Source organism: Pristiophorus japonicus, unplaced genomic scaffold (genome assembly GCF_044704955.1).
Source record: "Pristiophorus japonicus isolate sPriJap1 unplaced genomic scaffold, sPriJap1.hap1 HAP1_SCAFFOLD_1376, whole genome shotgun sequence".
Taxonomy (NCBI): Eukaryota; Metazoa; Chordata; class Chondrichthyes; family Pristiophoridae; genus Pristiophorus; species Pristiophorus japonicus.
In genome coordinates, this window is record NW_027251046.1 from 20,428 (window position 1) to 32,500 (window position 12,073).

General features: G+C 56.5%; 1 protein-coding gene across 1 annotated transcript in view; it reads right to left on the minus strand.

Moving 5' to 3' along the window:
* Positions 1-7,760: 7,760 nt before the first annotated feature.
* LOC139242562 (girdin-like) overlaps positions 7,761-12,073 on the minus strand; it is a gene marked incomplete at its 5' end in the record, with an annotated part of 39,335 nt that continues 35,022 nt past the window's right edge. Inside the window, one exon of the mRNA XM_070870422.1 lies at positions 7,761-7,864. Within this exon, the coding sequence (XP_070726523.1) occupies positions 7,761-7,864 (104 nt within the window). The remainder of the gene's footprint in view (positions 7,865-12,073) is intronic.

The window sequence follows — 12,073 nt, forward strand, 5'->3', positions numbered from 1 at the left end:
GAGTGTATTTTTCTGGCGCGTCCTCTTCCGGGAAGGCTGCAGATTTCGGATTACACAGTCAGTGAAAAATGCAAAAAAAAATGGGTTGCTCAGTCGAAAATGTCACACACACACACACAGCAACTACGGAGGCCTCCAGAGTTCAGGGCTGACAGTGAATACATTCATTGCAAATTTACCTTCTTTGGGAACCAGCCCTGCAGTCAGATTACTGGGACAGGGCAGAGAGCTGGTGCTGAAGGGAAACGAATTTGAAAGCAGAGAGAAGGTGCAACTTCATAGGAACAGGAGCAGGCCATTCAGCCCCTCTAGCCTGCCCCCACCATTCTATTGATGGGCGAGCGCTGTCGGAGGGGCAGTAGTGAGGGAGCGCCGCACTGTCGGAGGGGCAGTAGTGAGGGAGCGCCGCACTGTCGGAGGGGCAGTACTGAGGGAGCACCGCACTGTCGGAGGGGCAGTACTGAGGGAGTGCCGCACTGTCGGAGGGCAGTACTGAGGGAGCGCCGCACTGTCAGAGGGCAGTACTGAGGGAGCGCCGCACTGTCGGAGGGGCGGTACTGAGGGAGCGCCGCACTGTCGGAGGGGCAGTGCTGAGGGAGCGCCGCACTGTCGGAGGGGCAGTACTGAGGCAGCGCAGCTTTACCAGAATGGTTCCAGGGATGAGGGACTTCAGTTTACATGGAGAGACTGGAGAAGCTCGGCTTGTTCTCTTTGTAACAGAGAAGGTTGAGAGGAGATTTGATCGAGGTGTTCAAAATCAAGGACAGAGTAGATAGAGAGAAATTGTTCATTTGGCAGTGCGGTGCTCCCTCAGTACTGCCCCTCCGACAGTGCGGCGTTCCCTCAGTACTGCTCCTCCGGCAGTGCGGCGCTCCCTCAGTACCGCCCCTCCGACAGCGCGGAGCTCCCTCAGTACTGCCCCTCCGACAGTGCGGCGCTCCCTCAGTACCGCCCCTCCGACAGTGCGGCGCTCCCTCAGTACCGCCCCTCCGACAGCGCGGCGCTCCCTCAGTACTGCCCCTCCGACAGTGCGGCGCTCCCTCAGTACTGCCCCTCCGACAGTGCGGCGCTCCCTCAGTACTGCCCCTCCGACAGTGCGGCACTCCCTCAGCACTGCCCCTCCGACAGTGCGGCACTCCCTCAGTACTGCCCCTCCGACAGTGCGGCGCTCCCTCAGTACTGCCCCTCCGACAGTGCGGCACTCCCTCAGTACTGCCCCTCTGACAGTGCGGTGCTCCCTCAGTACTGCCCTCTAACAGTGCGGCGCTCCCTCAGTACTGCCCCTCCGACAGTGTGGCGCTCCCTCAGTACTGCCCCTCCGACAGTGCGGCGCTCCCTCAGTACTGCCCCTCCGACAGTGCGGTGCTCCCTCAGTACCGCACTGGAAGCCTCAGCCTAGATTTTCCTGCTCAATTTCTGGAACCCACAACCTTGTGACTCAAAGGCGAACGTGTTACCCACTGACACGAATAATGCGGTGAAAGTGGGTGCAAATGGCAACTTGGCAGTTTGGGAATCTGCAAAATAAAATTCCTGGCATCAGTAAAATTGAAGGTGAACTGCTGTGGGATCTGTTACATCCACCTGAGAGAGCAGGCAGGGCCTCAGCCCAACTGGTTCTGCAATGCCCTTTGGGGACAGAAATCTACTGCCCTTACCCGGTCTGACCGGCGTGCAAGTCCAGACCCACTAAAGCACATGGTTGAGTCTTAACTGCCCCTCTGCAGTTGAGAATACGGGCGATAAATGTTAGCCTTGCCAGTGATGCACACATCTCCAAAACATCAAATTAAAGAGATCCACGGGAGTGAGAGATAAGGAATCGATGATGCACGGGGCTTTGACAGAATGTGCCTCCCACAGCTGGCTCCAGTGACCCCCTCCTGCACGGCCTTACACTGAAAAGCAATGAATCACTCGCTCTGCAGAAGAATACTTCAGACGCCTACCCAGGCCTCTGTGGGTGGCAGTACTACAGAGCAGACACAAGCTCAGCGAGGAGTGGGAGAGGAACATAATAGGAGCAGGGGAAGGCCATTCAGCCCCTCGAGCCTGTTACCATAGGAACAGGAGGAGGCCCATTCAGCCCCTTGAGCCTGTTACCATAGGAACAGGAGGAGGCCCATTCAGCCCCTCGAGCCTGTTACCATAGGAACAGGAGGAGGCCCATTCAGCCCCTCGAGCCTGTTACCATAGGAACAGGAGGAGGCCCATTCAGCCCCTTGAGCCTGTTACCATAGGAACAGGAGGAGGCCCATTCAGCCCCTCGAGCCTGTTACCATAGGAACAGGAAGAGGCCCATTCAGCCCCTCGAGCCTGTTACCATAGGAACAGGAGGAGGCCCATTCAGCTCCTCGAGCCTGTTACCATAGGAACAGGAGGAGGCCCATTCAGCCCCTCGAGCCTGTTACCATAGGAACAGGAGGAGGCCCATTCAGACCCTCGAGCCTGTTACACAGGAACAGGAGGAGGCCCATTCAGCCCCTGAGCCTGTTACCATAGGAACAGGAGGAGGCCCATTCAGACCCTCGAGCCTGTTACACAGGAACAGGAGGAGGCCCATTCAGCCCCTCGAGCCTGTTACCATAGGAACAGGAGGAGGCCCATTCAGCCCCTCGAGCCTGTTACCATAGGAACAGGAGGAGGCCCATTTGGCCCCTCGAGCCTGTTACACAGGAACAGGAGGAGGCCCATTCAGCCCCTCGAGCCTGTTACCATAGAAACAGGAGTCGGCCATTTGGCCCCTCGAGCCTGCTCCGCCATTCAATGAGATCACGGCTGATCTTCGACCTCAACTCCACTTTCCCGCCCGATCCCTCGATTCTCTTAATATCCAAAAATCTATCGATCCCAGCCTTGAATACACTCAACGACTGAGCCTCCACAGCCCTCTGGGGCAGAGAATTCCAATTGATATGTCCTTACTACACAGTATAAATGCACACGAGGCCCATGCTTGAGAGAAGGTCAATCTGTGACCTGTCCTTTATTCCTTAGCACTCAAGTGATGAAGGTGGGTGGAGCTTCCCCTTTTATACCTGAAGGCCCAGGTTCGGAGTGTCTCCCACCTAGTGGTCAGTGTTCTCACGGTGTACAACTTAGGTCAGATTATACATGAGTTACAATGCTGGTTGAATACATGACATCACCTTCCCCCCCAAAGTCTTATTGGGATCACAGGTTGAGTCTCTCTGGTGGTTTACGCTCCCTTGTAGAGCGTCTGAGTTGGGGCTCCAGCTGTTGGGCGCTGGCCTGAGTGTCTGCTGTTTGCAGTGCCTCAGGCCTGTCCGGACTGCCCACAGTGACTGGGCTCTCCTCCCTTTGGTTCCGGTGTTCGGTCACCTGTGGTGGAGTGAACTCTACATCGTGTTCTTCCTCTGCTTCTTCTATGGGGTTGCTGAACCTCCTTTTTGTTTGATCCACATGTTTGCGGCAGATTTGTCCATTGGTAAGTTTAACTACCAGAATCCTATTCCCCTCTTTGGCAATCACAGTGCCTGCGAGCCATTTGGGCCCTGCAGCATAGTTGAGGACAAAAACAGGATCATTTACATCAATACATCGCACCCTCGCATTCCTGTCATGGTAGTGATATTGTGACTGGCGCCTGCTCTCGACAATTTCTTTCATGGTGGGGTGTATAAGGGATAGCCGGGTTTTGAGCGTCCTTTTCATTAGCAGCTCTGCAGGTGGGACCCCTGTGAGCGAGTGTGGTCGGGATCTATAGGCCAACAGGAGGCGTGATAAGCGTCTTTGTAGGGAACCCCCTTGGATTCCGAGCATCCCCTGTTTGATTATCTGCACTGCTCGTTCTGCCTGGCCGTTTGAGGCCGGCTTGAACGGTGCCGTTCTAACATGGTTAATTCCATTGCCTGCCATGAAGTCCTGGAATTCAGTGCTTGTGAAGCACGGGCCATTGTCGCTGACCAAGACGTCCGGTAGACCGTGGGCGGCGAACATTGCCCGTAGACTTTCTACCGTGGCAGAGGATGTGCTTGAATTTAAAATGTCACACTCGATCCATTTGGAGTAGGCGTCTACTACAACCAAAAAACATTTTTCCCATGAAAGGACCTGCGTAGTCCACATGGATGCGTGACCAAGGCTTGGCGGGCCATGGCCAGGGAGAGCCCAGTCACTGTGGGCAGTCCGGACAGGCCTGAGGCACTGCAAACAGCAGACACTCAGGCCAGCGCCCAACAACCGGAGCCCCAACTCAGGCGCTCTACAAGGGAGCGTAAACCACCAGAGAGACTCAACCTGTGATCCCAATAAGACTTTGGGGGGGGGGAGGTGATGTCATGTATTCAACCAGCATTGTAACCCATGTATAAACTGACCTAAGTTGTACACTGTGAGAACACTGACCACTTAGGTGAGAGACACTCCTAACCTGGGCCTTCAGGTATAAAAGGGGAAGTTCCACCCACTTTCTGCACTTGAGTGCGCCATTAACAGGTGTTGATGGCCCCATTACTGTCCACATTGTCCCTTGCAATGGCGTGAATTGCCGTTCAGCTAGCCATTGTCTCTGTCGAACTCCCCCTCTGGGTTCGACTACATGTTGGGGCATGCCTGACTGCCCTTGTCTGCCTGGAGAACTGTGTGCTGCTTTAACAATGTTGAATCTCTGTCCCAACCATTCCTTAACACAGTACCTCTCGTCTGTTCTGCTCGTGGCCATGCTCGCGTGGCTTAAATCCCAGTTTCTTGTCGCCATTGATAGGTCCTTACTACACAGTATAAATGCACACGAGGCCCATGCTTGAGAGAAGGTCAGTCTGTGACCTGTCCTTTATTCCTTCGCACTCAAGTGATGAAGGTGGGTGGAGCTTCCCCTTTTATACCTGAAGGTCCAGGTTAGGAGTGTCTCCCACCTAGTGGTCAGTGTTCTCACAGTGTACAACTTAAGTCAGTTTATACATGGTTACAATGTGGTTGAATACATGACAACAAAGATTCACCACCCTCTGAGTGAAGAAATTCCTCCTCATCTCAGTCCTCAATGGCCGACCCCTTATCCTGAGACTGTGTGACCCCTGGTTCTAGACTCCCCAGCCCGGGGGAAACATCCTCCCTGCATCTACCCTGTCAAGCCCCCTCAGAATCTTCTATGTTTCAATGAGATCACCTCATTCTCCTAAACTCCAGAGAGTACAGGCCCAGTCTACACCATCTCTCCTCATAGGACAGCCTACTCCTCCCAGGAATCAGTCTGGTGAACCTTCGTTGCAGCTCCTCCAAGCAAGAATGTCCTTCCTCAGAGAAGGAGCCAATGTGGGCCACTCCCCAATCTAAGTTATAATACCAGCTAATGCTCAGAATAAAAAGTGGGGCATGTAACGAGTGTCTTCCTGCGAGCACCATCGGAGCAGGCCGGGGAGCGGAAGGAGCAGTGTGGCGGTGTACCGCTCCAGGGAGCAGTGCGTGTTGGAGCAGGAGAGCGACGGCAGTGAAGAGGGACGTCACCAAGGTCCAGGTCGGTGATTGGAGCGTGGGGCAGGTTACAGCAGGAGCGGCGAGGCCGGGGCGAAGGAGCGGCGAGAGATTGTAGAGAGACGTGATCGGGGCCCGGGAGAGGCGCGAGTTCGGGGCCCAGGAGAGCCGAGGGCCCAGGGGCAGCACGGGCCCAGCCCACACTGTGCAATATGTGCGCGCACTGGGTCCGTGCAGCAGAGCTGGTCTTCAGTCGTCCTGGTTAACCCTTGCCCCTGGACCGAGGCCTCGCTCTGTCAAGCCCCGTGTGGTGGCTGGTGTACAACGGTCACCCCACGTTAAAACAATCCACCCACAGGCATCTTCCACCCTTCAGGATGTGGTTCGGGATCCGGAATATTAGGTCCTTCATTGAAACACCGGCGAACTTTTTGACGTGGAAGCAAGTCGCCCTCGATTTGAGGGAACACCTATGATGATGAGTAATGCTTTTAAGAAAAGAGGTATTTAAAAAATAATTCATTCGCGGGATGTGGGCGTTACTGGTAAGGCCCAGCATTTATTGCCGATCCCTAATTGCCCTTTGGGAAGCTGGTGGTGAACCGCCTTATACAACGGAGTGTCTCGCGAGGCCATTTCAGAGTCAACCACATGACTGTGGGTCTGGATTCACACACCGGCCAGAGGCGGTAGATTTCCTCCCCTAAAAGGGACATTAGTGAACCAGTTGGCTTTTTTTTTTAACGACAATCCCATAGTTTCACGGTCACCATGACTGCTACTAGCTTTTTAATTCCAGATTTATTTAATTAATTGAATTTAAATTCCCTTAGATACCGTGGTGGGATTTGAACCCGGGTCTCCGGAGCATTAAGTGCAGCATTCCGGATTACTGGTCCAGTGACGTTACCATCACCGTCATAGGCAGTCCCTAGGAACCGAGGAAGACTTGCTTCCACTCTTAACATGAGTCCTGAGGTGGCTGAACAGTCCAATATGGGAACCACAGTCCCTGTCACAGGTGGGACAGACAGTGGTTGAGGGAAGGGGAGGGTGGGACTGGTTTGCCGCACGCTCCTTCCGCTGCCTGCGCTTGGTTTCTGCACGCTCTCGGCGACGAGACTCGAGGTGCCCAGCGCCCTCCCGGATGCACTTCCTCCACTTAGGGCGGACTGGTCTTTGGACCAGGGACTCCCAGGTGTCGGTGGGGATGTTGCGTTTTGAGGGTGGTCCCTTGTAACGTTTCCTCTGCCCACCTTTGGGCTCGCTTGCCGTGTCGGAGTTCCGAGTAGAGCGCTCGCTTTGGGAGTCTCGTGTCTGGGGGGGGCATGCGGACAATGTGGCCCCGCCCAGCGGAGCTGGTCGAGTGTGGGTCAGTGCTTCGATGCTGGGGATGTTGGCCTGGTCGAGGACGCTAACGTTGGTGCGTCTGTCCTCCCGGGGGATTTGCAGGATCTTGCGGAGACATCGTTGGTGGTATCTCTCCAGCGACTTGAGGTGTCTACTGTACACGGTCCACGTCTCTGAGCCATACAGGAGGGCGGGTATCACTACAGCCCTGTAGACCATGAGCTTGGTGGTAGATTTGAGGACCTGGTCTTCGAACACTCTTTTCCTCAGGCGGCTGAAGGCTGCACTGGAGGCGGTTGGATCTCACCATCAACTCCTGCTCTTGTTGATAAGAGGCTCCCGAGGTACGGGAAATGGTCCACGGTGTCCAATATGCCGCTGCCAGCCATTGATTTGCAGCTATCAGTGAGATGAGTGTCGCTGATCCTCACTCCAGTCCCGGCCAATATTCACGCTGGACCATTTTTCGGAAGCCGTCAGCAGGGCTGACCGAGGCGAGTGAGGGAACGAGCGCCCCCAGACAAGCGGGGAACGGAGCAGGAAGCACGACTCCCCGTCGCGTCCCGCTGCCAACATTCCTCAACAGCGGCACCGTACCTGTTTGCGCGCGCAAGCGAGCGCGTCCAAGCCCGTGTTTGTAGGGCCTCTTCCACCCGCCCCTCCGCAGGCGCCGCGTCGATCGCGCGTCGGGAGGACGGTGCGGGGGACTGGCGAGCGTTGGTCGCTCGGCAAACGAGAGCTACCGGGGCGGCGGTGGGCGGGGGGGGGGGGCGCTTCCTGTTGGAGAAGCGCGCTGCCGGTCGTTGCCAGGTGAGGCGGCGCTCGTGCCGACCACGCCGATTGACGTCACGCTCCCGCGAGCAAAATTCCGCCCAAAATGGCGTCCGCCGCGCTCGCTCCCCGCTAATTTGGTTTTTTTCCCCCTGTGCGCTGGCGCATTCGAATTTTCTCCCGGTGTGCGCGCGTTTTTTTTCCTACGCGGCGACAATCAGCGCTGGAGGCGGGCCGGCCGCCATTTTGTCTTCAGAAGCCGCCCCGTAACGGATGCACCGGTGAGCGTGCTCACAGGTCTGTCGAGCTGCTGAGTTGGGAGGGGCTTAGCCAGTCACGTGATGTTCACAAGCCTCAATAAAACCCCGGCCAGTTGGGTTCAGGGGCATTGTGGCCATGGTCTACAGGGCTGTAGTGATACCCGCCCTCCCGTATGGCTCAGAGACGTGGACCATGTACAGCAGACACCTCAAGTCGCTGGAGAAATACCACCAGCGATGTCTCCGCAAGATCCTGCAAATCCCCCGGGAGGACAGACGCACCAACGTTAGCGTCCTCGACCAGGCCAACATCCCCAGCATCGAAGCACCGACCACACTCGACCAGCTCCGCTGGGCAGGGCCACATTGTCCGCATGTCCCCCAGACACGAGACTCCCAAAGCAAGCGCTCTACTCGGAACTCCTTCACGGCCAACGAGCCAAAGGCGGGCAGAGGGAACGTGACAAGGGACCACCCTCAAAGCCCTCCCTGATAAAGTGCAACATCCCCCACCGACACCTGGGAGTCCCTGGGCCCAAAGACCAGTCCGCCCTAAGTGGAGGAAGTGCATCCGGGAGGGCGCTGAGCACCTCGAGTCTCGTCGCCGAGAGCGTGCAGAAACCAAGCGCAGGCAGCGGAAGGAGCGTGCGGCAAACCTGTCCCACCCTCCCCTTCCCTCAACCACTGTCTGTCCCACCTGTGACAGGGACTGTGGTTCTCGTATTGGACTGTTCAGCCACCTAAGGACTCATTTTAAGAGTGGAAGCAAGTCTTCCTCGATTCCGAGGGACTGTCAATGATGATGATGTTGACAAGACTCAATAAAACCCCGCTCAGTTGGATGAGATATGCAGTTGTGAGCCTGGTGGATGAACCGGTAATATTATCATCGAAGGCAGTCCCTCGAAGCGAGGATAACTTGCTTCCAGGCCAAAAAAGGACGAGTTCACAGGTGTTCCAATGAAGGACCTAATATTCCGGATCCCGAACTACATCCTGAAGGGTGGAAGATGCCTGTGGGTGGATTGTTTTAACGTGGGGTGACGGTTGCACACCAGCCACCACACGGGGCTTGACAGAGCGAGGTCTTGGTCCAGGGGCAAGGGTTAGCCAGGACGACTGGAGACCTGCTCTGCTGCACGGGCCCAGTGCGCGCACATATCGCACACAGTGTGGGGCTGGGCACGTGCTGTCCCTGGGCCCCAAACTCTCGCCTCTCCTGGGCCCCGATCATGTGTAACCGGTAATGTGTAGTGTGATTGTTAAACCTTTTGCGAATCAATCAACTCGTTCGCAATAGCAAAGTATGTTGCTATGAATTCTTAAGCAAAGAACCCTTTCAACCAATACATTACACTACCCTTAACAGTTCCGACCTCCAGGCCAATACGTTTGTGCTGGAGTTGGGAGTAACTCAACGCAACTCGCCGCGACGGAACACGAGATCGGACTAAGATCCGTACAGAAATCAGGGGCCACACCGTTGAGATCATAAAATAATTTTACTCTTCACTGTCAATATTTACTTGACATAATAGATAACATTAGCTCTCTTGCAGTGCGCACAACCACTGGTTTACCTCGGAGATCTTGATGACTGGGGAGCGCAGTGCTGTGCGGCGAGGACAGGCTGCTGGAGGACCTTTGTCTTACGGATGTTTAGCGTAAGGCCCATGCTTTCGTAATACGTCAGTAAATACGTCGACCATGTCCCGGAGTGCAGCCTCTGTGTGCACACAGGCGCAGGCATTGTCCGCGTACTGTAGCTCGACGATGGAGGTTGGGGTGGTCTTGGACCTGGCCTGGAGACGGCCAAGGTTGAATAGCTTCCCACCGGTTCTGTAGTTTAGTTCCACTCCAGCGGGGAGCTTGTCGACTGTGAGGTGGAGCACGGCAGCGAGGAAGATTGAGAAGAGGGTTGGGGCGATGACGCAGCCCTGCTTGACCCCGGACCGGACATGGATTGAATCCGTGATGGATCCGTCGGTCAGGATCACGGCCTGCAGGTCATCGTGAGGATGGTGACAAACTTTTGGGGGCAGCTGAAATGCAGGAGGACGCTCCATAGACCCTCGCGGTTGACCGTGCCAAAGGCCTGTGTCAGGTCGAAGGAGGGTTTTTGGAGTGGAGGTGGGTCTGCCTCGGTTTCGAGGGACTGCCCAAGATGATCTCGGGGGCCCGTCACCCCGCTTGACAAGATTATTCCCCTCCGATTTTGTGATGGTAAAATCTTCATCCTCAGGTTCAAACCCCTCCACAGCCCCCGCAACACCCCCCCCACCCCCCCCCCCCACCTCCCTATCTCCGCAACCTCCACCCAGCCCCCTCAACCCTCCCAGATCTCTGCGCTCCTCCAACTCGGGGCCTCTTGCGCCCGTTCCGATTTTCAGTCGCTCCACAACTGGCGACCGCGCCAGGCCGCCAAGCTCTGGCATTCCCCCGTTCTTAAGTCCTGGCGCCCTTTCCCCGTTTCACCAGCGGCAGGAAAAGAGCGGGTTTTTCAGTGCGAGGAGCCAACCTCACTATCACATTCGTCTCGGAAATGACAACAAAAAAAAATAATTAACAACACAACTCCGAATAAATTAATTCCATCTTTCAGCCGCATTGGCCAACACCGGATACACGGCCCAGAAACAGGCCGTTCGGCCCCACCAGTCCGTGCCGGCGTTTACGCTCCACTCGAGCCTCCTCCCGTCTTTCCTCGTCTGAACCTATCGGTGTCACCCTCTGTTCCCTTCTCCCTCAAGTGCTCGTCCAGCCTCCCGTGCATCTGTAGTTTCAAGCATCGTAGGCGGTCCTGATCGTATCGTCGCCCCGCTCACCCACAACCATCAGCTGGCAATCGGGGAAATGCCCTGTACGAATATCCCCTCCCCCATCCATCGCAGAGCTCCGTACTGTCGAATCCGGGGAGGTGGGGGAACCGGCTAGCTAGGTGCAGACCCCGGGGATCGAACCAGATATCGGCGTCTACCGTAACACAGAAAATAGGAGCAGGAGTAGGCTATTCGGCCCTTCGAGCCTGCACCGCCATTCAACATGATCACGGCTGATCCTCTATCTCAACACCATATTCCCGCTTTTTCCCCATACCCCTTGATGCCTTTTGTGTCCGGAAATCTATCTGTCTCCCTCTTAAATATATTCAGTGACTTGGCCTCCACAGCCTCCTGTGGTAGAGAATTCCACAGGTTCACCACCCTCCGAGTGAAAACATTTCTCCTCATCTCGCTCCTGAATTTCCCACCCCGTATCCTGAGACTGTGTGAGCCCTTGTTCTAGACTTCCCAGCCCCGGGGGAAACATCCTCCCCGCATCCAGTCTGTCCAACCCCCGTCAGAATTTTATACGTTTCAATGAGATCCCCTCTCATTCTTCTAAACTCCAGTGAATACAGGCCGAAGAAGTCGGATTGGTGCAGGACTGGGGGTGTTTGAGGGAGGGTAGAGTTGGGGGGGGGTTGAGGGAGGGTGGGGGTGGGGAGTTGAGGGAGGGTGGGGTTGGGGGGGTGTTGAGGGAGGGAGGAGGGGGGTTGGGGAGTTGAGGAGTTGAGGGAGGGGGGGGGTTGGAGAGTTGAGGAGTTGAGGGAGGAGGGGGAGTTGGGGAGTTGAGGGAGGAGGAGTTTGAGGGGTTGAGGGAGGGGGGGTTGGGGGAGCTGGGGTGGGGATGTTGAGGGAGGAGGGGGTTGAGGGGTTGAAGGAGGAGAGGGGTTGGGGAGTTGAGGGAGGAGGGGGGTTGGGGAGTTGAGGGAGGAGGGGGGTTGGGGAGTTGAGGGAGGAGGGGGGTTGGGGGGTTGAGGGATGGAGGAGGGGAGGATGGGGGTTGAGGAGTTGAGGGAGGAGGGGGCTTGGGGAGTTGAGGGTCGAGGGGAGTTGAGGGACGAGGGGGGGTTGAGGGAGGAGGGGGGGGTTGGAGGGTTGGGGGAGGAGGGGGTGTTGGGGGATTGAGGGATGGAGGAGTGGGGGTTGGGGAGTTGAGGGAGGAGCGGGGTTGGGGGGTTGAGGGAGGGTGGGGTTGGGGGGTTGAGGGATGGAGGCGGGGGGTTGAGGGATGGAGGCGGGGAGGAGGGGGGTTGGGAGTTGAGGAGTTGAGGGAGGAGGGGGCTTGGGGAGTTGAGGGAGGAGGGGGCTTGGGGAGTTGAGGACGAGGGGAGTTGGGGAGTTGAGGACGAGGGGAGTTGGGGAGTTGAGGACGAGGGGAGTTGAGGGATGAGGGGAGTTGAGGGAGGGTGGGGTTGGGGGGTTGAGGGATGG